The sequence below is a fragment of the Numenius arquata genome, chromosome 26, assembly GCF_964106895.1.
Source record: "Numenius arquata chromosome 26, bNumArq3.hap1.1, whole genome shotgun sequence".
Taxonomy (NCBI): domain Eukaryota; kingdom Metazoa; phylum Chordata; class Aves; order Charadriiformes; family Scolopacidae; genus Numenius; species Numenius arquata.
Genome location: NC_133601.1, coordinates 249,912 through 277,628, shown reverse-complemented (window position 1 = coordinate 277,628; position 27,717 = coordinate 249,912). Strand labels below are relative to the sequence as shown.

At 50.7% G+C, this 27,717-nt stretch overlaps 1 protein-coding gene across 1 annotated transcript in view; it reads right to left on the bottom strand.

The window, feature by feature from the left end:
- Window positions 1-27,717, bottom strand: part of ANK1 (ankyrin 1) — a 61,954-nt gene that overhangs the window by 25,316 nt on the left and 8,921 nt on the right. Inside the window, exon 2 of the mRNA XM_074164275.1 lies at window positions 4,753-4,854. Within this exon, the coding sequence (XP_074020376.1) occupies window positions 4,753-4,854 (102 nt within the window). The remainder of the gene's footprint in view (window positions 1-4,752; window positions 4,855-27,717) is intronic.

The window sequence follows — 27,717 nt, the reverse complement described above, 5'->3', positions numbered from 1 at the left end:
AACTCCTCTCTCTGCTCAAGTGACTTTCCTTGGGGTGTCGCTCCCCGCGATCGCCTGCCTGCAGCTCAGCTTTTCAAACCTAAAGCACAGAGCAGAGCTTTGTGTATGGCCCAGAGCTGCTGTGAAAGTGCCTATACAAACATTAAACTTTAACATTTACACAGGCAGAAGTGCAATGGGTGAGAAGCTCTGCCTGCGACAATGATTTTATCAAGCAGCAGCCAAATTTAATTCACACCAGTTGAGGAGCTCCCTCCTGTCTTCGCAGACTGCCCACCAACAGCCCCATCCTGCAGCCCCTGCTCAGCAGAGGGTCGGCTTCACTCCCCCAGAGTTTGGCTGCAGCAAAGGGTGCAGAGAAAGCGTTGGCTGGGCCACTGCTACACTCCACCAGATCCAGGAACCTCCCAAACAACTGAAGTGACTTCTCAGGAACAGCTCTGTGTGTGCCCCAGTTTAGCTCGCCTTTTTCCAACACATGAGACCTGCGCTCTATGGATAAAGGGCTGCCCAGTGCCCTTTTAGCATCCTGGGGCTGTCAGGAGGTGTCAGGCCAGTCGGTACCCCAGAGGCTGCTAAGACAGCTTCTGCTCCATTATTTCTGACACCCTCCTTCTGCTTCCCAGATGTGAACAAAAAGGCTGGGATATTTGCTAGCAAAGAGGTTAAATACTTGCAGGCAATTTCAGATGTCACTTTTTCCCCACAAGACAAACCTTCCTTGTCCCTCACTTCTCCCAGGTGAATGCACTATGTTTACTCACCCCTACGTAATGCTGTCGCCTGGCAGAGCCGCCAGCTCCCCAAGAGGACATGGTCCTGCCCAAGCTCTCCACCTCCCAACCATCTGTTTTGGCTCCTGTGGAGCACTGGAAGGTCACTTCACAGAATTGCTTCATCCCCACCAATATAGGTAGGGGAGCAGAAAATGCCCAGGGAGGCTCCAGTTCCAGCCCTCAATGCTCCGGTTAAGCTTAGAACACCTTCAGGAATGTTATCATACTGGAAAAAGGTTTTCCACCCTCTCACTCAAATCACCAGCTATCCAGGGATCATGGTCAAAGATTCACAGATTCTTCTGCTCAATTCTGGTTACAGCACAAAGAGCAAAAACCTAAAAATCCACAGGCTTCCTCAGCATACCAACTCCAAAGTCTCCATGACCCTCAAGCACAAAAGGGCTCCTTCCAAGGGAAAATGAAGTGGGAACACTGCAGCAACCACAGAACAGAGCCACCGAAAGGAAACGCTCCCCAGCCTGGCTCCACTGAGCCCATCACCTCGGTCAAGCCCAATTTGACTAAGACACACCTACACAACCCCATACAGATGATCACTGACACCCTTAACTTCATGACCTCCCAAGATGGATATGGCCATGGACACACACACTTTTTCTCGGTTACGCTCACGAAAAAACGCCTGGAGTGCAAGACCACAGATGTTCAGTTGCTCTCCTCAGCACACGTGCCCTTTTACACAAGGGATTCGTAAATAACCTTTTGAATGCTGAAAACCTGTGAGGAATCATTATTCTCTGGCCTTACAGCAATAAGCACAATGTTTGCAGAAGATCATTTCCCTGCAGCCCATCGATATTTCTGCTGCTGGAACAATACAGGCTGTTTTGCACATTTGCTTTGGCTTGACAGCTCCTCTGACCCAAAACTGCCACAAGAGGTGCTTAATTTGAAAGGTGCTGTATTCTTCTCACTAAGTGCCGCAAATGCTTCCCGAAAATCCCAGTCACTGGCAGTCAACATGACAAATGCAGCCCAGAAGACACAAAAGGCGGGACTTTGCACTTAGCCTGTACCAAAGGGGGCCCTGCCCTGGATTGCCCATCAGGACTGTGAGTGGCCACCCCAACAGACTATCTCCTGGCACCCATTGGCTAGCTCAGCGCTGTTCCCTGCTGGCGAGGGTCCTGGCATCTTGTCCTTAGGCCTCCGACTCCTCATGGATGAGATGGGAGCATGCAGGAATTCAAAACACGAGAGGTGGATGATGAAGACACCGATGCAGATGGCAGCAATGGAGGAGATTAAATCGGTGGGATGAAGATCAGATGGCATGTCAAGGTCTCTGCCCTTGAGTAAGAATACAGGGCCTGTGGGATAGGTCTGACCACATATATCCCTCTTTATTCTATACAGGACATGTGAGGTTGGACCTTTCCCACAGGTCTGATATTCCTCAGAAGGAAACCCCAAAGTGCCATCTAACCTCAGGGAGATGGCAGGAACCAGAGCAAAGATGTCAGTGAAGGAAGTGCCTCATACTGTTGTAGCCCTGTGCTCCCAATCAAGGTGTTGAATTCCCTCACCAGCACCAGTAATCTGGCTGGAAACAGGACTCGCAGCCAGTCAGTGGAGACAGCTGACGACTGACCATCTCTCTGGGTGAGGAAGAAGTTCAAAGCCATCATCTTTATCTTGTGGCTGAGTCTCCCTGTTTTAATTCTTTGTAGAGCCCTCTCCAGAACCAGGTATTCCTCTGCACTAGGGCAGTACAGGAGCAGCAGACGTAGAAATCCTCCCTCTGGTTTTAGGCTTGTATTGGAAATGAGTGAACATCCGTGGCACGTTCTGCTTGTGGAGTCTCCCATCTCGGACGGCATGGGCCAGCGCAGCCAAACACAGTCCCTACCTACTCCTGTCCCTCTCTTCCAGACTCCCACAGAAGCTGCTGGGGGGGTATTCTCTGAGCCACTTGTGAACAGGCAAAGGTGATTTTCCCTGCCAGGCTCTGCCCCAGCCTCTGCACACAGGAACATCCCACACAGGGCAGCATCCCCAGTCCCTCCTGGGGAGGAGAGCAGCAGCATCTCTCTGCTCCCTGAGACCTGCTCTCCCAGAGGTCTGTCAGAGAGCGGTGGGTGCATTAAACACCGATTTGTCTCTGCTTGCTTGTAGCTAAGTGTTTGGAAGCAGGAGCAGTGGGACTGCTTCGCTTCCAGCCACTGGCCCACTGCTGTGGCTCAATTACAGGGGCTGCTACTCCCCCAGGAGAGACGATGGAAGCAGCAGTTGGGTTTAATGACTGGGGAAAATTCTGAAATGAAGCATAGCAACTTGGAAGGTGCAAACACGGGATCTGCTCAGTGCCGAGCACAGGCCATGTCCTGCAGCCCAGTGCTAACAGTGTGCCACATGCCCTTTTCTCTCTTCAAACCCTGTAGTTATGGGGTCAGAGCCTCTAACCCACCAACAGGCCCCATGGAAAAGCTCATCTTCAAAGGACTCTGAAACTGAACATTTTCTACCTCTTCTCCCTACAAGACCCTTCTGATCTAAATCCGGTATGTCCCTGCAGAGCCCCAGGACAGAAGTCTTTGAGAGTATCTGGTTGCTGATTACGAATTAATAATCCAGATAATAAGATAATAGAGTGATGAACAAAATGAGCAACTCCTGAGCTTTTCCCAAACCCCATCAAGTGTCCCAGAGAAGAGATGCAAGCTGCAGCGTGCCCCAGGGGTCTGCAGAAGCCCAGCATCCCTGCATGGTACCATCGGTAAGAAAAGAAAAGGAGATGATATTTCCTGGGGGAACCTGTCTGCAGTGACTGCACTGGCCACTGCAGTGCACAAATCAGTAGGTCTGAACTACGCTTAGTTTGGGGACTTGGCACCAAACCAGGTGAATATACATCTGTGCTACCTGCCCTGTCAGCCCCCCCAGCATCACTACTGCTCAGGAAAGCATCTGAGGGCTCAGCCCCTGTCACCCCTTGCTCAGCCAAAGCCCCCCGAGTCTCTCCCTACAGCACCTGCCCCGACTCAGGCTGAGACTCTTGCATTTGGCAGCTACACAGATCCAAACTGTTTTGCTGCTTATGTGCAAACAACTCCTCTGTGCCTGCAGCTCTCCGTTCCTGGGGCAGACCCATCTCTGCGCTGTGCTGGGAGGGTTTCCACCTGCCTGACATCTCCCAGGCCACCAAGACCGGCATTTTTCAAACATCCCTGGCTTGTGTTAAACTACAGCTTCTGGGAACCTGAAAGCCTGAGCACTGCAGGCAAGGGCAATATCCCCAAGAGTGATTCCTGTGACAACCTGGCCACAGACATCTATCTGCTCTGCCCTCTGATAAGTGGCTGAGCCTCTCCCAGCTGTCCCAGTTCCTTGTCACCCTGCAGGAGCCTCAGATCTCCCTCTTTGCTTACCTGTTAATGCCCTTTGCTATGCTCCAGCCAGTACTGCCAGGCTCCCCAGACCTTTATAGCTATTGCCACCCTCCCTGCCCCAAAGACAACCAGCCTTTCAGCTGGGCCACAGCTCTGGGGACATGGCCCTGGAGACTGCATAGTGCCTTTGCAGAACAGATCATCCCCAGGAAATCAACTCTGCATAGCAGAGTTGCCGCTGTGCTCCACCGAACAGAGCACTGCTTTTCTCTCACCCCCAGACACCCCATCGGGAGCCGGACACATCAGGAGCAGGAGGGGACACGGAAGCACAGGTAGCCTCTCCCACAAGGTTTTTGAACTTCCTCTGCCAGGCAAGTTACTATCAGACAACTTATACCCTGCTCCATGGCAGGCAGGACTGTGGGATCAGGGCAGGTTCTCCCGATGGAATACGCAGAGCAGAGCAAGTGAGCAGCCACGAGGAACCTCCCTGCCTCCATCCTACGGGAGCAGTGCAGGGAAGGGGAGCAGTGACTGTCGCCGGGCCTGGGGGAGTCACTGCGTGGCACATTTTCACGTGAACTAGAGATGGTACCAGAAGCCCCATGGGTTTCACCTACCTGGTTACAGGTGTTAATATCTACCCCATTCCTGAGGTGGTCCAAGGCTTTGTCCAGATTCCCAGATCTTGCAGCTCTCAAGAAACTGGTTGCAGCATCGGCCTTGGGGAAAAAAAGAAAAAGCATGAGAATGAGTCCCTCTCTTCTCCCCCGTCACCAGCACAGGGCCAGCTCTTCACTTGGTTGCAGAGAACATGACTACAGAGACCAAGCAGGTCAAGGTGGGACCTCCTGGGACAGGCTGAGGTGCCCCAAATAAGACAGGAAGAAGCAGAGCTGGGACGTGGACTTAGAGTGAAGAGCATCCAGATGATGGGGCAGGAGAGCCACACGAGGTCTGCAGCTCACCCCAGCACTGCAGTTGGGGTAGGGAGGAAGCTCTAAGGGACTCCAACCATGGCAGCCTCCTTGGCCCAGGAAACATCTCGGTGTCCTGGCTGAGAGACTGCAGCGATGGATGAGGCTTAGACTACAGCTGTGGTGAGCCCACCCCTGCAGTCCTCCAGAAACCACTGGGTAGCCGCGGTGGTGAGCTTGAGGACCAGCATCGGGGACAATGACCGCGGCCGAGCGCCTGCAGCCAGGATAGTTGCAACTCTTGTTTCCAACAGAAGCAAGGCAGTGCCTGCCTGCACCACTAAAACGTGGCCACCACAGGCAAGGCACAGCAATACTTCAAGCCACGCTATTTAGCAGTGTAAGGCAGCAAATGATGACCATGGGATGGCTCACCAGAAGCTGGAGAACAAATAGGTGGAAATGCAGTGATGCGGCTCTGTGAGGCTGGGACCTTGGACCGGTAACTATGAGATGGTGCCTGCCTGCTAGGTCCCAAAGGGCTCTCTGCAGCAAAGAGCCATGAGACATCCATGGTGAGGGCACAGGACACTCTCCTCTGCCTTCAGCTCCAACAGAAAATCAGAACCCCTCCTGTACCGCTCATGCTGGGACTGACCAGCATGACCTCCTGTGCTACAAGAGTCTACATCCTGCCATCCCAGGCCACCCTGTAGTACCCACAGCCTGGATGCTGAGGAGCACCCAGGATGAGGAAGCTCCTGGACAGGAGCTGGAAGCAGCACGGCCACAGAAGACAGCACTGGAGGCAGACCTGGGCAGGATGATGCACCACATGGGTTCAGGGCTCCTCTCTTCCCTTCTCTTTGCAGCCTCAGCTGTTCAAATTTGGACTTTGGAGAAGCACAACTCGGCTACCTTCTACTCACCTCCATCTGCCTCCCCCAGCCCATCCTTTCTGCCCAACCCTCCTACCACAGAGACACATAACCCTGTCCTAGGCCCATGGCTCTGCTATCCCCTGCAGCAGCCACATCCACGGAGAGGGTGTCCTGGTCCCCACCGTGCCAGGCACACACTGCAGAGCTGGGCCTGGGCTCCCACGGCAGTGTCCAGGTGCCATGGACCCCTGGGCCGCCCAGGGGCAGAGGGACAGGCAGAGCAGGGCAGCAGCACCGTGCCCTGTCCCGACACATAGCCTCCGCGTGGCGGGGGACACGTGCCCATCGCGTGACCTCCCCTGCCAGCTGGCTCCACTTGCTGCCACCGCAGAGGACAGCCCTGTCCACCTAGGGAGAGACCCCAGATTCACAGCAGAGCTGCCAGCTTTGAGGAGGACTGTGGGCACAGAGGAGACACGGCTCTGTGTGTCTCTCATAGAGGATGATCTACCGTGAGAGGCAGAGGCAGCACCAGCGCTGTACCTTGCCGTGCATGTTTGCACTCTGAGCCCTGCATGTGCTGTCTGGGGTCTAGAGAGGAAACACCGACAACTTCAAGCAACAGGTTGAAGGCAAAGACCTTTTCCAGCTCCAGACCCTGCTAGAAGCCTCTGCATCTCAGTCAGGATCAATGACAGGGCTGCATGCCAGCCACAGCACAGACTGTCCACAGCAAACCCCCTGGAAAATCAAAGCTCAGCTCAACCAGGCTCTCCCACCCATGGGACACACATGGAGCTGTGGAGATTTAAAATGGTAAATCTCTACAGGCTGCAGCAGCAAAGGGGCTCCCAAAGCCCCAGCACACCCAGCAGCAGAGACTACAGGCAGAAAGCAAGCAGAAAAGCAAAGCAAAGCTCTCCGAGGTCAGGGAGGAGAAGTGTGTTGTATACTCACAGCCACGTCTGGACCGGACCTGCCCTTTCGTGCTGCCATAGTCCAGCACTTCAGCTGAAACCTGAGCCCAGCGTCCCCCCTCTCCCTCCTTGGTTATCTACTCCCCAGCTTTGAGAGAGCCAGTAAGTTACATTGCATTCTATCTAAAAATACAGGCTCCCTCCTCGCTCCAATGCAGACCCTGCAGGAATTGCCAGCCGCTAATGGAATTTGTTCATTTTCTCTCCATTATTGTGTCAGACAGGATATTTAATACCAAGCCGCCTCCGGAAAGCAGATGACTGCTGCCAAGAGCAGGGAGCGGGGTCAGAGCTGCAGGTACCACCTCGGGAACAGCGGAGAAAGAGCAGCCCCGCAGACGTGCCCAGGAGCCTGGCATCTCACAGGTAACGCCTGCCACTGAGGAGAGGGGTCGCGGTTCCCTCCCACCCCTCTGGGTGCTGGGTCCGGAGCCTCGGAGAACATGCTGAGGCTTCAGAGGTACTGCCCTTCTGCTGGCCACGCTCAGCAGCACCTTTCAGAGATGCACAGAGAGATGCAGGACACCAGGCGCCAGCCAGACAAGACATGCAGCCACAGAAGAAGGGATAGCTCAGCTCAAATGGTAAAAGCAGAGGGAAAAGATCTGCAGTCATATTGCCCTTCTGATATCAGTGTGTATGTTGGGACTGCCTGCCTATCGCTTAGGGGCATTCGTTCAGAACGGCTTGCTTTGTTTTGGGATGTCAGAGCAAGACAACGCTAGATTAGCCAGGGAACTGAAGTAGGGAGTGAGTCATTGCCATCTCCTGAGTTTCAGCAAAAAGGAGCAGTGACAGCAAGAAACGCAGAGACCCGATGGACACAAGTAGGTGTGCATATCAAATAGATATACATCCCAGTCAGCACAACACCAGTGTTCCTAAACACAGACACACACACACATCGCACAGTTACCATCCACTAATAAGCACAAAGCATAGCATGGGCATGCCACATGCACCCCAGTGTTTGCACACACATGCACACGCAGTCACTGGCTACCCCGTGTGCCCCAGGACACACAGCAACTGCTTCCAGAGGCAGAGACTGCCTCTACTGGTTTTCATTTCTTTGGAGTTTGTAGCGTTTCTTTCCATTCTCCTTTACCTTCCATGAAGAAGCTATTCCAGAGGAGAAAATAACCTGCCTCACTTGCCGTTGTGCACCTCCTGCACTCCTACACAGCCGCTAAACCCTACACACAGGTGTCCTGCTCCACAGACTTGTGGACATTCAAACTGTGAGGTGTCAGGAGGCTGCTGCCAGCAATTCCCCAAGAGAGAAGCCTCGGATCTGGACTTTGCAAAGCGCTCAGAGACCTTCTAAAGTAAAAAACATAGCATGGCACATCGGACTGTGCTTCTATTCTATTCTATTCTATTCTATTCTATTCTATTCTATTCTATTCTATTCTATTAATCGGGAAAAAGCTCCCCTCATCTGCTGACAATCTAAGTTTTTTTCTTTCCCTCTCCTGGCCCTGGTTAGTGGCTTCCCCTGTTCCTATTCACAGGTGCCTTCCTGCTCTCACAGCCTCACCCCACAAAGCATTCCTGCCACTCGACGAATCTCCCAGCTCCTCACCCCAACATGAGACTCCTGGACCTGACCAAGTCCGTTGCATTGTAGCCGTGGCCAAGGCAATAAGCAAAGGGGAAGTTCTGCCAAACCAGAGGCTCAGGCTGGATTTTAAGGGCTGCAGTCAGAAGCTGGGTAATCCTGCTCCGTCTTCTGGCTGTGGTGGGAGTCCTGCTCTAATCTCTTCTGGCAGTGCCTGGCTCTTGCTCCCACCCAGGGAGGAGCTGCTGCCAACACCTTCTGCACATCACTGATAATGTAAGGGAGGGTCCCAACATTGCCTCCTTCTGAGAAAGGTGGCCACATTTGTCAGGACCCCGCTCTGTACAAGCTGCCGAATGCTGCAACTAGATGATTTCCAAGTGCAAATGAGTTCAGGGACTTGTGCTGATCTCACAATGTTTTCTGGGACACAAAGGCAGGCAAGAGGCAAGTCGCCACACTGTTCCAGACTGGAAAAAGGCACGTGTGCATCCTGCTACACTGCCCTCTTTATGCTGCCTGCCCACTCGTCTCCTCTATCTGCAGTTCTGCTGAGCGATGAGGCAGCCTGAGCAGGGACTGCAGCTCCTGCGCTGCTCACAGAGCACCCAGCGTGAGGAGGGGCCGAGGGGCTTCTCGCTGAGGAGCTCCAGAGGAGGTGGGAGCCCTTCCCTGCAAGGATGTGCACACAGGTCTGTGGGACTGCCTGGGAACGTGTCCTGCTACAGAGGGCCAAAGATGCCAAAAGAAAGGGACTAGGTGCCCTTTCCAACAGGTCTCTGGCTCCAGCCATCCCTGGAGAGCATCCCTGCCCGCACCGCAGGCAGCACAGGCAGCGAGGGCAGCACACCCACTCAGGGGCTGCAAGCACCCACTGGACCTTCTCACTGCCTGCAGGAACACTGCTTCCATGCTTGAAACCAGCCAACTCCCGGCTCCATTGGAAGAGCTGCAAGGACTAGTTACAAAGAGGGAGGAGTGGAGGAGCTTGCAGTCATTGGGTATTTTTGAAACGGGCTGTATTTCTTCACTGTTACCCAGAGGTACCGCACAGCCAGAGCTGCATTCAAAACATGCGGTGCTATAGGGAATTCCCAGAGTCTTGATTCTCAGACTGTTCAGCTCCTGCCTCTCCCTTTCCCTGGTCTCTGCTGTGTATCTTCAGAGTCTCTGCCCTCACTGAAGAGCAGCGCTGCTCTTACACTAGAGAAGAGGAATTGCAATGTAACACAGATTTCAAGTAACAAATTGCTTCCCGTGCCTTGGGGAGCAAACCACTTTCTGCCAAACAGCAAACCCAGTAGCCAACAAGTTTGGGTCTGCTCCACTGCTGAGCCACTCGGCTGACATCTGCATGGGAATGGAGGGAAGCTGGCTTAGTCCCTGCGTGCCAGAGGCAGGAGGATGCAGACCAGGCCCATGTGCACCCTCCCTGGAGCAGGCACTCTCCTGCCAACCCTACACTGGGTCAGGTTTGTTTCTGCCAGGCCTTGCTACTGGAGAACATCGCCAGTGAGGAGCAGCAGGCTTTGCTGCATGAAAAGCTTCCTATGGCTGCTCTATAGCAAAGATCTTGAAAGCAATTACACCTAATTAAACCTCTACACAGGTCTCTTGCTGTCTCATGAGTTTTGCCACTAATGATAACTCTGCATCTTCAAACCCTTTTGTCTCTTTTGTGTTCTTTGGAAGACGTGCTCCTTCCAGCAAGGAGCTCAGCAGCTCCTGCTCCGCACACTGCAGGCATCTGTTCACAGCTCCGTTGTTCTAACACTCTCTCAAAACCCCTTACCAGGAGCAACACGTGCCACCCTCTCTCTGAGATACCTTAGGAGCAAAGCCAGCTGAGGCATCTTGCAAACTGGGGTGTGCAAACTGTGTGACAGCAGAGAAATGGCAGCAGGAGGGCCATGATCCCTCCCAAGCACCATGTGCTGCTGCTAAGGGGAGGTACAGTTTTACCACTGGCCCTGCCTGGGGGAGGCACAGTGGCTCTTGGCCCTGCCAAGCAGACACACATCCTCCTGTATGTGACCAGTCTGCCGGTGAACAGGGGGAAACCGAGCCAGATGACTGACACGGGCTCATGGCGCAGAGGACAGGGCAGGCTGGGCAGCAACAATCACCCCAACAAACACAGAGCCCCAGGACCGGCAGTAAGATGCAAACCTGAATCCTGGCACCAAAGCCATGTATTGCTATGGGCATCCTGCCTAGATGGAGTGGAAATGTCCAACTCACATCTAGGAGGTCATCCAGTCACTTCCAGCTGCAATGCTGGAGCGGTGCTGAAACTTAAGGTCAGTGCTGCCAGCCGGGGAGGTTCTGCAATGAACCTTGCAACTGCCCTTGATGTTTGCTTTGACATTTCTTTGACCACAGTGGGCATGATCCCCACCTGTGAGGCATTATTTCCGGCAGAGACAGCAAGCCTTACATCAGTGTAGTAGTTTACTTTTAAGGTTAACCCAGGGATTTCTCTGGATGTCCCTGCCTTGCAGACATCAAGTGCCCAGGTCTGCAGGTGATAACCTGGATCCTCATCAGATGAGGAGAATATCTCAGTCCCAGAAACACAGTGAAACAGCTGCTGAGATTAACAGCAGTCAAAGATGGCATTGAGGGTCTCTTTAACACAATCAGGGAAGATCAGGAAAATTGAATCAGAGATTCAACTCAAAATGCCCGGAAACAGAACTCACGCTGTCTGCTTTACAGGAACTTTCTCTCCTGTTCACAGAAACTTGACACTCTCAGTGGTCCCTGCAGCGGAAACAAAACCTACTGACAGGTTTCTGCCTTCTGAGTAGAAGACAGCATTCAGCAGAGCACAGTATCTCCAGAGAGGCCACAGTAGCAAAGCCCCAGGCAGGCAGCCAAGCAGAGCATGGAGAGCAGGCTACATACTGCAAACCCAGATGAAAGAGAATAGCAAAAGCATTGGGAAAATTCATCAGATAAAAGGATAAATCCACATTCCCAAATTCTGTTCTCTCATCATCCTTGTCCCTGCCCACATGATTTAAGACAGATAAATCCATATGCCCAAGTTCTACTCCCTAATCACCTAATCATCCCCACCTCTGCCCACATGATTTAGGACAGGTTCGCAGATCTTAATAGGACTGATGAGAGTCAAGGCAAGAGGTCACCTCTGGAAGGCATCTGCCAAGCAAGTTTGTTCTTATTCCATGCACCAGCTGAGTAAACCCTTTGCCCATGCTCCTTTCTGCTAAGTGGAGATTTCGCAATAGCCCCAGGCCTCACAAAAGCATGTGCCACAGAGTAGGATGGTTTATATGCCCAGCAGAGATCCCCAGACCAGAATACAAGGGAGAGCCCAACCGTCTTGCAGCAGTTGAATTGGAGCATGCAAGAAATGAAAGATCTGCTCGTGTTTCTGCAGCAAGGCGCTGTTAGAGCTGGAAGAGAACTCAGCACAGTGGGCAGAGGAGACATCCCAAAGCAAAAGAAGAAGGGCCCCTGGCAGGTTTGTGGGAAGGGAGGCAACTTAAAAATTAGCATTTTGAAAGTACTGAAGAAGGGGCAAGCTTTCAGGTGCATGCACCAGGCTGGCTCCTTCATCACGTGCAATCCTCCATCATTACATAGCCATGAGTAACTAGCTTTCGGAAAACCCATTTTTATGCACTCTTAACAGGAACGGCAGTCCTGGACTGTCACTGGTTGTGCAGTTCAGGGCCAAGTTATCTTGGCCCCTGCTAAGCATATTCAGATACCGACAGCATCTGCATTGCCATGCAGCTCCTTCCTTCCCCCCCACAGGTCCCCTTTGCTACTGCTGAAGCTGGAACAGGTTCAGGACTGTGAGGAGGGTGGGTACCAGAAACAGCTTAATCTGCTTTGAGCAAGGACTTGGGAGCTGCCCCTACACAGCAGACTCATTCTTCTGATAAGGATCCCCTGGTGCTACAGCCTGCAGCTCTGTGAAAACTTGCCTCTGTCAGTTCCCCCTGCTACTAATGCATTTTCTAAGTAATAGCATCAAGAGCTTGTTCTGTCATTTGCAAGCCACCACTTTCCTAATGAAGTACAGTGCTTGGTCCAGCAGCAGTGAGTGGAGAGAGGAACAGGGGCTGGTCCAGGGGTCTGAACAGGGAGCTCGAGACCAGGACATTGTTCCTTTCACATAAAGCCAAAGCAAGGCAAGTATTAACACATCTGTGCTCCTGCCAGCTGAGGCCACGCACACCCAGAGGAAAGCTGTCACTCTCCTTTGATGTTAGCAGGAGCCTCTGCTCTCTGCATATCCTGAAAAAGAAAAGCTATTTTTACCTCACCAGAAAATATATAGACTGTGACTGAAGACAATACACGAGAGCTTTTTGCTCAGGCACTACACCTCTTCTAACAACATGACAGGGTTTACAGCTGCTGAGAGATGCAGCAGCACTGTAACTGCTTTTTACCTCCTACTTTCCGAAGGCACTTCCTTCCTTGGACCATGGCATGGCTTAGGCAGGTGTGTGCACTGGACGCTGGTGAGCTGAGAGGGCTCTAGCAGGTTGCCAGTGCAGAGGGAAAGCAGAGACATGCCCTAAGCTTGCCTGACACCAGCCATTGCAGACCAGCCTCAGGCTCAGGAGATGTGCTGGAGTCCAGACCGTGCCATCAGGATCTGTCCCCATGCCTCCTGAAGAAAATTCCTTCTCTTTTCTAGTGATGCTTATAAACTGCTCCTAATTTCTGCAGTCTGTTCTGACTCACTCTCTACCTCTGCTTCAGCATGGCTAGTCCACACGTGCTTTGTTTGCCCACATGAGCGAAAGCACTGAGAAGGGGGTTGAGCTGGGATCTGCACACCCTGAGGAGCGGCAGAACAGTCCCTGCGCCTCGGCTGCGATGGATTCACTGCTGGCAGCGTTCAGCCAGGCTGCTCAGGCCAGCGCTCGGGGTGCAGCCTCCGGAAGCCATGCAGGGAGGAAAGCATTGCCAGGAAAGCACCTGAAGCCCAGGCCTGGCCATGTGTCTCTGCCAGCGGCTCCCTGGCAAAGCCACCGCAGAGCCCGTGCTGCGCTGTGCCTATCACGTCATCCCGTGCGCCTGGCCAGAGCTTCAGGTGGGTAAATGAGAAAGATGACAACACAGAAATCAACATTTACCATTACAATAGAGCAAAAAAACAACACTTGGGGGCGCCTCCCTTCTGCCAGCAAAGCAGTGGTGAGAAGGACGGGGCAAGTACAGCACCACAGGGCCCTAGCCCTTCTGGATTCAGCGTCAGGCTCTGCCACTGGCTCCCAGCACAACCTTAGGCCAGTTCCCAGCGAACTAAGAAGGGCAGAAAACCCTTCCTGCCATTCTGTGGTCCAACCATCTGCAATCTTCTGGGGACAAGGGCCACTTTCTCTGGACCAGACTTAAGTCCATGTTACTGGCCAGGATATACCTAAACTGCCACATGCAAACCAACACCCTGAGAACTGACCTGATTCCTGTCCCCTTAGTGCTGCCCAGCGAGCCTATTTCCATGCCCAGGTACTCACCCTCAAGTAACGCAGGCATGGCATCGCTGCTGGAGAAGGTCAGCCCGCCCTGGGCAGCCAGGGTCTGCAGCGCCGGTCAGCCCTCTCACACCGGGTGCTGCAGCCCGGCCAAGTGCAAGCAGCCCGTCTGGAAGAGGTTTATCAGCGGCAGGACTGCACTATCACCGCTCACACTCACCCGCCCGCACGCTGGCATGGCGGGGAGGCTCCTGCCTGCAGTCTGGAGATTACAGGTTGTCCCACGTCAGGGGCCTGGGGGGAGCGGCCAGGCTGGACACGAAGCCTTTGGCCAGTGTCATGGCCGAGGACGCTGCATAAACATGTCTGCAAGCTGTAAACAGGGAGGGGCCCACGTGCGTGAGCCCTGCTCTTCAGGCGGTACGAGGGAAGATGAAACTTCAGAAATACGAAGTGAAATGGAACAGCTCTGTGGCCAGCAGCACATTGTCTCCTGGTCCGTGCTGCACAAAGCAGGCTGGGCCAGAGGCAGGTAGCAGAAGACCCCAGATTGTCCACTGGTCTCTGCCAGACCTTGGCTGGGCACAGTCCCAAATGAAGGGCACTGAGATGGAACTGAAGTGGCGAATGAGGTCTCGTGACAGCAGCTCCAGGCCCTCTGTAGGGCCCAGGGGCTGCAACACAATGAACGCGCCCCTTCCCCCCTTCTACCTGCACAGCAGACTCCTGCTCCAGCATCCCTTCAGGAGATCCTTGCTTGCAGCAAGAAGGCAAGGGGTCCACAGTGGTTGGTGCATGCCCTCTCTGAAAGACACGCAAGGGAGTCACACCGATTGTTCAAAGGAACAGACCTCCTGGAGACCGCTCCCGTCCCACCCTCTCCTCCGGCGCCGGCTCAGGGTGACGCACCGCAGGGCGATGCTCCTGGCTGGCAGGAGCCATCCTTCTGCTGGTATTTCACTAACCCCACCTTGGATCCAGACGCTAAACTGGGGCCATCTTGACAAAGCACTGGGGGACTGCAGGGGAGCCGCAGGGCTCGGTTTCTATTTCTGGCTACCATTCACCTGGCCCTTTTTGCCAGTTACAGGTTCAAGAAGGCCAAGGCATTTCTTCCAGGCACTGGGGCCAAACCAGTGAATGCAAGGCCATGAGGTGATTGCACCTGGAAAGGCCTGGGCAGCAAACAGATAAATATGGCCTGTGACACTGCAGCTTCAGAGAGAAAAAACAGCTCTGCCAGCTGTATGTCCCTAGGGAATGCCTACAAAACAGCCCAGCCCACCACAGGGAAAGCTTATACCAGCTGACAGGCAGGAAAAGTAGATCAAGATAACCTGTTAAGATGGAAAAATGCTTTGCATTACATAGAAATTGAGATTTTTATGCAGAGCAAAGGCCACGTTGAAACATAGAGCAAAGCAGTCCTTACCTCATTCTAAGGAAAACACCTTCCCCTTGCCTAGTGCAATTCAGCACTTCCCTGGAGGTCTGGATCCCTCTGGTATTTGAGCTATAATAGACTCCACCTCCAGTGCAGGTAGAGCTCAAAAGTTAATTGTCAAAAGGATGGGCACTGCAATTGCTGGCCGGCACACTACATTTGCTGTAAAAAGTGTTGCTGCTCTGAACTTACAGAGCAACATCATCAATGTCTTAGATCCCGCTTTTATTTTTTTTCCCACCTGCATAACTGCATGTCATGAATGTAAATATGAGTCCTCTGAAGACAGGACCTCACCAGGCAGAGCTCATGATCCTATTCAAAGTTGCTGCCTTGGCATAATGCAAACTTTCTCCAGGTCCTGCAGCCACCAGGATAACAAACACACTTGACAAAGCCCTAGAAACAAGACCTGTGCCCTCCAATCCATTTGGGGTTACCTGCGACCACACCTTGGGGAAAAGCAGTGTGAAGGTGCCCGTGAGATGCTCCACCTGTTTGCTAAAACCCTCTCAGGGAACAAGTCTCTTTGCTACATTAATTGCTGCCCCTCATTAATCCTATTTTTATGAACATTTCCCACTGATGCCTCTACTTGGTCTTATTCACTCGTTACCACCCCACCTGAGGCATCTCTGAAGTTCTCCATCTAACTGCAGACAGGTGAGTTGCATGTATCAGTGCTGAAAACCAACACCCTAGACTTTGCGAGCAGTTTGTCACCGTTATCTTGCCTGTTAGACCTAGCAGTAACATCTTTGACACAGCTTGCAGTTCTGGAGAAACCAACAGTATGGGCACAATCCTGTCTGAGAAATCAGAGCCTGGGAGAGCCTGAAAACTAACAAATACAGCTCTAATAAATTAATAGCTCTTAATCCAAAGAGCTCTTTCCATTTCCATGAAAACACCTCAAAAGACTACGGTCTCAGGCAGTTCCTTAACACTTGCCTCTTTCCAGGCCATGAACTGAGATTGGCCAGGTTGCTCATTCCCTAAGATTTTATACTGTGTCCTCTCCTTAGTGACATCTGAGCATACTAATGTCCCCTTAAAGGCCTCTGAGATTGTACAGGTCAGTGTCGTGTTGCACCCACAAAAGCTAACCCAGAGTTAAACAGGAGCTCTGCAAAGGGAAATGATTTACAATGGACACAACAGGAATACTCTCTAAGAAAGTGCAAATCCACGTTGAGAAAAAGCGACCAAGAGTTACGGTGAATAATAGCTGTCAACTCCCACTTATGCCACTGTGCACCCTTGTGGCCCTCAGGGGATTTTTGTGAGCCAGGGTTCCAGTACCGAGTCCTGTTCCTGATGCTATAGTATCTATCATACCCACAGGAAAAATAATTTCTCCCTCTGCTGTCCTAATCTGGCTCCTGGGATGGACTCAGCAGCCCTGGTGCCCCAGTGCCACTGTATTCCGGGTTTACACCTGAGTTGGTTGGGCAGAGAAAAGCTCTCTGTTAGACATTTAGAAGGAAGAGGAGGTGTCTGAAGAAAACTACTCCTTCAGCTACAAAAAGTTTTGTTTTTTCCAGATACAAAGTTCTGCCTCTGACCTTTGGAGAAACTCTCCAACTGCACTATGATGTAGCTGCAGAGGAATGCAAGGCTCCTTCCTCTGCGTTGTTGTCTTCCATGTAACTGGAGAAATGATCTCCCAGCACCAGGCACTTCGCTGGCCGCTGCGAATCTGTCCTCAGCTGTTCTTTTCCTTTCATTTAAGGGAATAGTGTGTGCAGCAGAGAACCTTAAGCACATTGCCTTGGAGAGCATAAACAACTTAACAGTGGGCTTCAACATGCTGAGGAAACTGCGTGTCCTTTTGCTCAGGGAATGAAGTGCAGTCCCTTCTGCATTCAGCAGTCAGAGAACTGATGCCAGGAGAGGTCCAGGGCTGAAGTCGCTGAAGGAGAGCTGCTCCTCTCTGGGCTGTCGCTGTCACTGTCCCCTCCTGGTACAAGGACAAGGGTGCCTTGCTCCAGCATGTCCCCTTTCTGCTCACAGGAGAAAACACTCCCTGCGCTCCTGTCACCCGCTGAGGCTTCCAGGAGCAGACAGACTCCCTGGTTCTGGTCAACAAGCTGTTATATTAGGAAATGTGAATGCAGTTTTAAAGCTGAGTCAGCAACAGCAGCTGAATAATTTAAATCCTTAGCAATTCTGCTGCTGCTGCCCAACCATGGATAACGGAGGTACTCAGATTCACGCAAGGAGGGAGCTGGGATGAAAAACAGTGCCACTGTCAGGCTGCTTCCTCCTGTTAAGAGAGAACAGCAGTGATGTAGGCATAAATAAGAAGATAACAATGCTCTGCAGTGCTGAACTGGGCACTCTGCTGCTGGGAGCAGGCAGTCGTCTGAGCACAGCAAGGCTGGGGCTTGCTTTCCTGTGGCATTTGTGGTTTCTGGCACAGTGATCCATAATTCCACAGGAATTCCGTAGGAGCTGCTGATGCCTCACCTCTCAGATGGCTAATCCTCAGCTTCCAAAGTGCTGGAATCATCAGCCATGAGCAACCGAGGAAGCATCTGAAAGGTCCACACTGACACCTGCTCCTCAGCTTTCTGTCTCTGTCAGAGGAGGAGCTTTGCGATGTGATCCAGTGGGAGGGGGACAAAGATTTGCACCTCCTTCATTGCAGGGGCTGGGGGGAGCCAATTTACGAGTACTTCTCCCCAGATCAGTCCAAGAAGCAAGCACCCAGAAGCACAGGACAAATGAAAACTTGCAAGAAACCCAGTGGACTGGGTTTGGAAGGCTCAGCAGCTAATAGACCTAAGAAATCTCTCCCCATCATACCCCTGATCTAAGAAACCATTTCGTAGTCATCATAGTCATCCATCAGTTCAGAACTATTTGAGCTGTGAGGTTCCCAAAGGAAATCCAGAAATGCAAATTGAATAGATGTTCTTTAAGTTGTGTTTCTTGAACTGTGCACGGTTGCCTCCAAAGGCATGATTTTGGAGATGAAGCAGCCTGTTCTCTTACTCTAAGAGCCAGCTGCTTGGTGCCAGTATAACCACAGCTCAGTTCCTGGAGAGGAAGCAGTCTGAGCCCAAAATCGGGACATTTAGGCAGCCTTTAGCCACTCCCTGGACACATACTGAGCAGACAGACAGCTTCATAGCATGTGCCTCTCTGGCATCTTATGACATGAGTCATAAGGTGTTCTTTTTACTCATCATTTGGATAAGCCAGGCAATGCAACTGAAAATTTCATCACACCAATTTATCTTATTTATACTCATTCGGGTACAAAAACTCAGGAAGTCAGGTTCAGAGTGAAGACATGAAAGAGTTTCACTGAATTTCACTGAATTTTTTTTTAGAGTTGGAAGGGACCACAGAGATCATCTAGTCCAACTCCCCTGCTGAAGCAGGATTGCCTAGAGCATGTTACTCAGGACTGCATCCAGGCGGGTCTTGAAAATCTCCAGATTTCCAGAGTTGCAGAGCTCCCAAAGGAAAGGAATATTCACAGCCCATTGTTTATGCTGTGGCTTAGTTATGTGCTATCCTGGGTGCAAGGGAGATTTCTGCACAGAGAGAAAGTGTTCAGCAACCTCTGCATCCAGGGTTCCTGTCCACCGGTGGACCAGAAGACATCTCGCTCACAGGATTAACATCCACTCTTTTTCCCCTGTTAGAGACAAGGCAGTTCTGAGGGCAAAAAGCATCACTCAACTCAGCCTGAATCTGAAAAATCTCAGCTCTAGGAACTCAGGGTTTGGCATTATGCCCACAATATGGGCCAAGGGCAAATCACTTCTTAATTACTGCTCATGGTGCAGATTTCTGCTTTCACTCAGGCAGGTACCAATCTGAAAGACGTAACAAGACCCTTGTCAGGCTGCAGATAATCCACTCCAGATGTTGATCATGTTGGATCCACTGGCCCTGCTGTATCTGCAAGACCACTGAGAGGCCTCAATGCTATGCTTGTTTGGGGATCTCAGGATGGAGAGATACCCAGCACTTGGCTGGAGTGCATGCCTGCAGGCAGCGCAGACTGACCTCCTGTGCGAGCAGATGAATGCACAGTCCCACCTGGCAGGCTGCGCTCTGCTCCTCTCGGAAAGAAACCTGCTCTGTTGCTGAGCATCGAGTGAGAGAGCAAGAGCTCGGATCTGACCCCACACTTTCAATGTACCTGCATTCTCAGCAGCCACCTGGTCTCTGGGGTATGCAACGTATCTGATGCCATGGTCTGCACCAAGGTCTGGTTGCACAGTCGCATTAGTTCAGAACTTAGAAACCATTCCTGTAAACCTCTTCTGATTTGTCAAAATATTTTCTTCTGTGCTTGTATCAGCAAGAAAAGCCTTCAACCTCCAGGCACTCTGTGAGGTAGATCCTGTCACCTGCTTCTCCTGCAGACCTGCCAGGTTTCCAGAGTTCTGCTGGGGCTCACAGAGGAGAGGAGGAAGTCTCTATTTTAATATTTACAGCAAGAAACAGAACCAGCTGTACACCTGTGATTTGACACAGACATTCTCTGGAATTTGATGAAGGGCTCAGATACCAGTAATGAGGCAAGAAGGTTTGCACCAGAAATGAAACTAATTCCAATTGATGTTCACACCACAGTCAGCTGCAACTCGGTCAACTTTTTCCTCTGGACAGACCTGGCATGTAGCCGGGCAGAATTAACAAAATGAGGAGGATTAGCAAGAAATTTGCTGGAATTTTAAATGCAGCCCAGCCATTTGCTGGCAACATCTGTGACAGTGGCAGTGCTGTGCTGCAGGTTACCATGAATTTCTGGTCACAGAGTCAAGGAACAATCAAAGGAAAACAAGTCATGGGAAGTTTCCATTCTCTCCATATCTCTAATTGATCTGGGTCTTTAGACACCCACCTCCTGGGAGCTGGATAAGCAATAACTGGGTTACGCCATCAGCAACAAAATCCATAATAGGCATCGCAAAGAATATGTGTGAAACTATAAAGCGCTAGCAAAACCCGTCTGTCACTAATATTTGCTCCTGGGGATTGTTCAGCAAGAGTCATTGAGATTATAATGAAATATTTATACTGCAGCAGCTCACAGAGCAGGACTTGTCTCTGCTCTTCTGGCTCCCGTGTAAAAAAATACCACCAAGAAAACAAATAAATAACCCCACAAAAAAAAAGAAAGAAAGAAACCCCAACCAACCCCAAAATAAACAAAGCACTAACTCTTCAGCTTCAGATTCCACCAAAAGCAAACTCCACACTCTCCCCACAGTACAACACCCTGCACCTTTCTCCAGTTACTGCAATGCTCTGAAGAATAGTTTGGCAGATCTGCACAAAATCCACTTGAAATCTTGAAACCCATGAGTTCCATTTAAGGGTAATTAATGAATGATTCAGAAGAGATGTGCACATCTCTGTTGTATGCCCACAGCCCTGCTCTCGCTGATCAGCATTTAGGATGATTTCATCGCACAGTAGCTTTTCCGAAGGTCTAATTCAATTACATAAGATGCCTCTGGATGAGAGAAGCCGAGTCCCAGAAATACTTGCTCATACGGTACTTCGGAAAGTGAGCAATTCTGCAGGAGTGAGCTCCTGTCCCCACAGGACAGAGCTCTACTGACCTCGCAGATCTAACAGGAGTCTCACTATTGTTCTAAAATTGAAGGAGATCAACTATTTTATTTCTTCCAGTGGACCTTTTCCACTGAGTGTCTGCAGTATCAGCACTTTTCCCTGGCCTCAGCAGTAAAATCTTGGGACAAAGCCTCTCTGGAACCTGCCCCTCAAGGCTCCGTCAGCCACCGTACAGAAGACATGGGGGAGTCTTCCCTGGCCACCTGCACAACACCAGTACAACAGCTCCTCTCCACAGCCAGACTAATGTCACATTTTCCACAGTGTTTAAAGCTCATCTTTATGTTCACTCCTGGAAATTGACTGTATCTCATGTGTGGAGCTGCAGGGGACAGAAGAGGCACCTGAGGCATCCATCCCCAGGGGAGGCTCACCATAAGCATCAGGCACCTACAGAGTCAACGCCTGAAGCAGGGCTTGCTGTCTCGCCTCCCTGGAGAGCCAGTGGAGAGGAACAAGCATTTCTGAGGGTATAATTCAGCTGACCTACTTCCACGTGCGGTGCAGCATGGGAAGGGCTCCCTCCTTCTCTCGCCGACTGGAGGGAGCCAAGGTGAGTGGTGCCACCGCAGGGACCCGCACTGCAGCCCCCTGAGCTGGGGCAGACCCTCCCCTTACACAGCAAGGGATCCACGGGCAGCTCCAGGTGGCTCGTGTCCACAGTGACCCGGGACGTGGTGTGTGGTGCATCCCTGCTCTGCCCCAGCACACCCAGCTACACAATCCCATCCCAGAAACATCCAAATCCTCTCAGCTGCCGCTGCCATGGCAACATCAGGGAGAGGATCCACCAGCCTTTGATGTGCTGATCTGTTTAAAGCATGCAAAATGCCATTCAGAAGCTGTGGAGCTGCGTGGAGGAGCACCTGACTGCCCTGAAGATGGAAGGTTCTCCAAGGAGCAAGGATAAATGCACACTGGCCGGCACCGTTGCTGTCTCCCTTCACAGAGTCGTTACCAGTGCGCTGTTGTTCCTGCGCTCCAGCTCACCCACTTAGTGGAGTTTAATATTTAACATCAGACAAGCTGCTGTTTCATAGGGTAATTTGGGTTATTAATAAAAAATCCCCCCACATTCCCCCCAGTGATTCAAAAATAAGATGCTGTGACTCCAGGTTATCAGCAAGTGCTGGGAGCTGAGCACTCTGGAGTGGTACCCACAGAGCAGTTAATGGGGAATCGGGAAGGGCTGTCACAGGCCACAGAAAAGCCAGCAGAGCCAAGGAACAGCATAACGCTGTCCCCATCTCCCACTGCATCACAGGCGGAGGAGGAGGGAGTCATTCCAAATGACAAAGAGCCTGTGGGAACCCCAGAAGAGCAGGATGCTCAATCCCCTCCCCAGCAGCTCACAGAGATCCCCTGCATCGCAAGGATCCTCCAGGCTCAGGAGGATGCACAACTGCTTACCTTCAAAGATGAATACTCTTGTAGCATTTAGCACCAGGATTCCCTGAGGCTTTGCAAAAACCAACACTGTCAGTGCCAGGAAATGCTAGACCTGACCCTGCAAACCCCGTGCCCTTGCTGAGCTACCGGGTCAGTACAACCCAAGATGGTCTGAAATGTGAGGGCACACAAGATTTGAAACACTTGAGGGGGTTTTATGCTAGACTTCTGACAGAATTTCCTTGACAATATGAAACACAGAAACCTGAAGTAGTCTCCTACAGAGAGAACATCTGTATCCATTTCCACCACTTGCATTTCAAGACTCAGCCTACTCCACAATTGCAAAGTTTCCTCTATATTCATCTACCTCTTGCTAAACTAGTGTTCCCATACTCAGAGTAAGAGGAGGCAGCCTTCAGCAGACTACAGAAATGCTGCAGAGAACTCAAGGAACTGGAGAAATGAGGGACTGGAAGGAAACAGAATGCAATCACCTGAGAAAGGTCTTGGCTGAACAGAGGAGTCAATCCACACACATGTACACGCACACACACTCTTTATTGGGAAAAGCATCACGGGATCTTTGACAGCAACTGTAGAGGATGCCGGATAGCTGGCTCACCTTAAATCTTTAGATTTTCTCCTTTTAACTTCTTGGAGTATAGGGGGAGTCTAAGTACCTGGTTTACAGTGAATACCCTGGCTGTGAATGCCTGTGAATGGAATGAAACAGTAAAGAAAATCCTATTAATTATTTTCTCTTTTGGCTTCCTCAAGTTCTTTTCAAAAGAAGAGAGGACCCATTTTCACCTGCCAGCAGGTAGAGATTGAGAAACGTGTTGCGGCCAGGATGCCCACCGTGGCACAGACGTGAGAGCACAGCGGTTTCATCACAGCTGCTTTGGTGCATTACCCCGTGGTTTGGAGTGTGGGCCTGCTGGAAGACTCCAGCATTGCAGTCTGTTCTCCTACCTCTTTGCAAGCCTTAGTGCCTCTTCAGAGGCACAACATCCTCAAACAACATGTGTGTACGCATGTTTGTTCATGCTGGTCTTCAAAAATATGGCCAAAATTAGGTCCAAATTAGGTCCAAAATTGTTTTCATGGTTGGGCACCCAAAGAGATACCTTAAATTTCTGTTGTTTCCCGGAAGCTCTCAATCATATCACTGGCATGTCATGTACCTCTTTTAATTTAAACATAAAAATGATATATGCATATTTTCTAGGTACTTTTCATGATTAAACAAGCCTAACTTTATCTCGCTAACCTGCTGGCAAAGCTCAGCAGTAAACAGCAGACAGCTTGAGGGTGGGGAGATAACTGCAGCGGCTGCAGCTCCAGAAAGAGGACAAAAAGTGCGTTACTTACTTAGTTTGGGATTTTTTTCCAGAAACCTCACAAGAACAATAAAGGAAACTCTGCTGAGCTCCTTTTTTTCTCCCAGTATGTTACAATAGATTCTTTCTGTCAAGAACAAACTAACGGTTTATATGTTATTACTGGGCGCTCTCCATTCTGCTCCTCTGTGTGCGATGCTGCATTTATTTACAGCAAAAAGGACAAAACGCACCACCTCTGCAGAGTCTGTTCAGACTGAAACTCCCAACATGGAACACCGCTTCGCAGTGAATGGACTTTATCTCCAAGCCTCGTGAAGACACTGCTTCACTATTGCAGCTGCAAGCAGAGCGAAAAATCAGCTCGCTCCAAGCATCCTCGCAGTACACTTAGCTCTAAAGCATGACTTTAAAGCAAAGGGAATTAATGAAAGATGCCAGCTCCTCCACCCAAATATCTGCAATTTACCCACAGTGTCTGTGGCAGTGCAAGAAATGCAGAATAAACATCCCTCGTGACCACTCTGCTGCTGCTGATGGTGGTGCCACGTCGCCTGTTGGGAGGCCCCACAGGGAGCTGCTGCTGATCCCTGCTGAAATGTTGTCAGGAGACAGCAAATGCTGCTGCCTCGCATTTTGGATGGAGAGAGGGTGATCTTGCCTTATTGAGCTGCTGGTGGCCTTGGAGAACTCCTCTGGCAGGTCTGAGAGGTGGACTCGCTGTTGGCAGGGATGAGTGCACAAGTTTTGAGAAGGAGTTTTGCTGATACAGTACTGATGGGAAGCAGATATTTTATACTCTTGTCCTGTGATACTGCAGCTCCTCTTACTGCAATCTCAGCTCCGCAGCCGTTTGACAGCAGGCTTGACAGGAAGCATTTTTCACGGCGCCCAGAGGAAGGGGGTCAGCCTGCTGACCATCACTCGCTCTTTAACAGGAGCGCCTTGCTATGCATCAGTGCGGTTGCACGTCCAAGCTGCATGTAGAGAGAGCTGCCGTGCCATGCTCCACTGAGCAATTCCTGCTTGGACCAAATCTACTGTCACCGCGAGCTGAGATGATTCTGCCAGGAAAAGAGCTGAAGAATGAAAAAGCTTCGAAAATTATAGCCTGCAGGCCAAATACAGATCCCATGCAGGCATCTCCTAGAGCCGAAATATCCCTAATGCCAAAGGCAGCGGCCCACAGATATAACTTCTGTTTCAGCATTAAAGATGGGAAGGAGAGCCATAACACTCCTTGCTGCAGTAAAGTCAGTTCAACATCAAAAGCCAATTAGTTAAGTTTTCCCTTTCTGAGAACTCTCTAGGACACCACCACCCCACACTCTGCTCCCCATGCCCACTGCCAGCTTGACTACTTTCATCTACCACAAGGCAAATGGAGGGGGGCAAAGAAAGAAGGAAAGAAAAAAAACCCAAACCAACACCTCAAAACAAAAGAAACTCTATGCAGGGATTCCTAAGTCAAGGACACTGGATTATTAAGTTTAGCATCCTATTTAAGAACACACTATTTACTCCTATAACCAAATCCATGGAAATAATTTACAGTAGAACATTATTGATTCAAATAGCAGAGTAAGAACCTAGGAACGGAAGAGGTGCGTATATGATTACAGCACACAGTAAAAGCTCACACTTCGATCATCAACAGAGCACAGCTGAATCCTAGGCAGACCAGCGGAAGATCCCTTTTAACTCTCTCCCCTCCCCATTCAGATGAATGGAAGAAAGAGCTTGGTTGGCATCTCACCTCTGCCTACAGCTCTGACAGATGCTCTCCACTGGAAGCAGGTACAGCCCAAAGCAGCCATTTCTCTGCTCCATCACTACAGCTTGTGTGACACCAGCAAAAAGAGGGACAACTGACTTGAAAGAATTTGCCTTGTTTGGCAGTATATTTTCACAGTTTTGATATGTTGTATGTTAAGATTTTGCCAACTAATACAGGGTGTTAAAAAGGTTGGTAGCTTCTGAATCTTTCCACATGCTGATAACACCAGCTTAACTTTGTTTTTAAAAGATTATAGAGAACAATGGAGCAAAAAGGACTGGCCTGCTTTGGACTCTCCAGTTCCAACAGCAAAGCCAGTCGTTCAACACCCATCCAAAGCACCAGCACAAGAATCTCCTTCTTTGCAAACTCCTACATCAGAGAGGCCAGGTACACAGTGAAGCAGACTACTGTACCTCCAGCAGCACGGCCAAGGCATTACTCCAGGAAACAGTATGAGAACCTCACCACTGTGCACCAGAAGGCTGCTAGACAAGAGGAGCTGGCAGGTTGATGGTACGACCTTATGAAATTGCCCAGGACCTTCTGTATTCGCATGAGATTCCAAGGTCTCTGAGTGCCATTCACAACAGTTAATCTGTAAATAACAACTTAAAGCTGGGCTATAGAAGAAACCAGCATCTACTGCTCAGCAGAACAGGTTCTCCAAGCAGAGCGATGTACGCACACTTGGACACAGCTCTCAGTGCATGCAGCCGGGGACAGAGGAAGGAAAGCAAGCTGCTGAAGTATCTGCAAAGATAGTGAGTTTAATAGCAGCATGTTTGGAGGTGAAAGGGTCAAATGCTTGGAAAGCCTAGTACAGCATTTCCCACAACACTCGCCCATGGCAAGGCTCTGAAACCCTGTGTGACCAGGTTCAATCGATCAAAGAGCTCAGCAGACAGCTTCGTCCCTGTGAGGTGACAGAACAGACACTACCCTCTTCTCTTTCCCAGTATGTCCCTTAAAATAGATGACAGACCCTCAGAGTACATCCCATCCAGTGCATCAGGATGCCAGGCATCTGCACTGCCTCAAGGTCCATGAAAGCGCCAGATGACAGGGGGTAGAATTGGAACGAGATGTAGATGGAGCAGTCAGAGTGGGTCAGCGTCTTTGCTGCCCATGGCCAGCAGGCAGAAATCTGCACAGTGCTCATGGGGCAACCACAGAAAGGGCAGTATCTTCCCTGTGCTCAGAGATGCTCTGTGCAAGTTGGGAAGGGCACTGTTAAAGCTGAAACTGCCCTTAGCTCACCCCACACCTGTCTGTCTCACCCACCAAAACAGCACATTCGCATAGCATTTATCTTATTCTTTGCTTTGTGCTGTAATCAGCAAGTCCTGCGAAAGACACAATGCTCCCCATTCCAGGCATGGCATCATGACAGAACTAAATGGACTCTGAATACACTATGTATTTCCTACAGAGTATCTGGAAGCCTTAAGTTTTCTGGACAAATGACACTGTAAAAAGGTGAAAATATTTATTATTCTTTTGCAGAGACCATCAAATTAGTTAAAAATCTAACATAGTTTATACTCTGCAAAGGGTTTCAGCACACTGGCCTCTGTGTTTCCCATTTAGAAGGCCGAACATAGGCACAGGAATGCTCCCTACAAGCCCTGAAAAGTCCTGGTCCCACAGTGCAGTGAAGGACCGTAGCCGCCTTTTCTGCTTGCTTCTTGCTGCAGTACCTTTTGGCTCGAACAGGAGTCTTCTCAGTGACCTGGACACACGCACACACAAACGCGCGCGCTCACTGTCTCCTTCTTTCCGCATCTCTGTATAAATATAGAAACCTCGTCTGTTTTCTAAACGCTCTCCTGCTGCTGTGTTCTCTCTCTCCACCTCCCAAGACACTTCAGCGCATACCTGCTGCTTTGTTTCTGCTGTAGGTTTTTCACTGAGGCTGCCACATTTTGAAGCCATAGATTTCACATAGTCCCCTACATTAGCAGACCCTACACAGAAATGTACAGCTCTGGCTTATGTTTCACCCAGTCAGCAAAATTTGGTTTGCAAATAGGAAGGGAGCTTGAATTTTGCTGCTGTTTGCAGCACTGTGGCTCAAAACACAACATAGTTCAGCTGTGAAAGGAAATGTAAATTTTCAGATGGTTCTGCCATACTGAGCAGAATCCCTTCTCTCCCCCCTTATAGAGAGAAGGTGTCAGGAACTTCCCTGCACCCTGGAGGCTCTCCTCTGCTCATCTAAGATTTT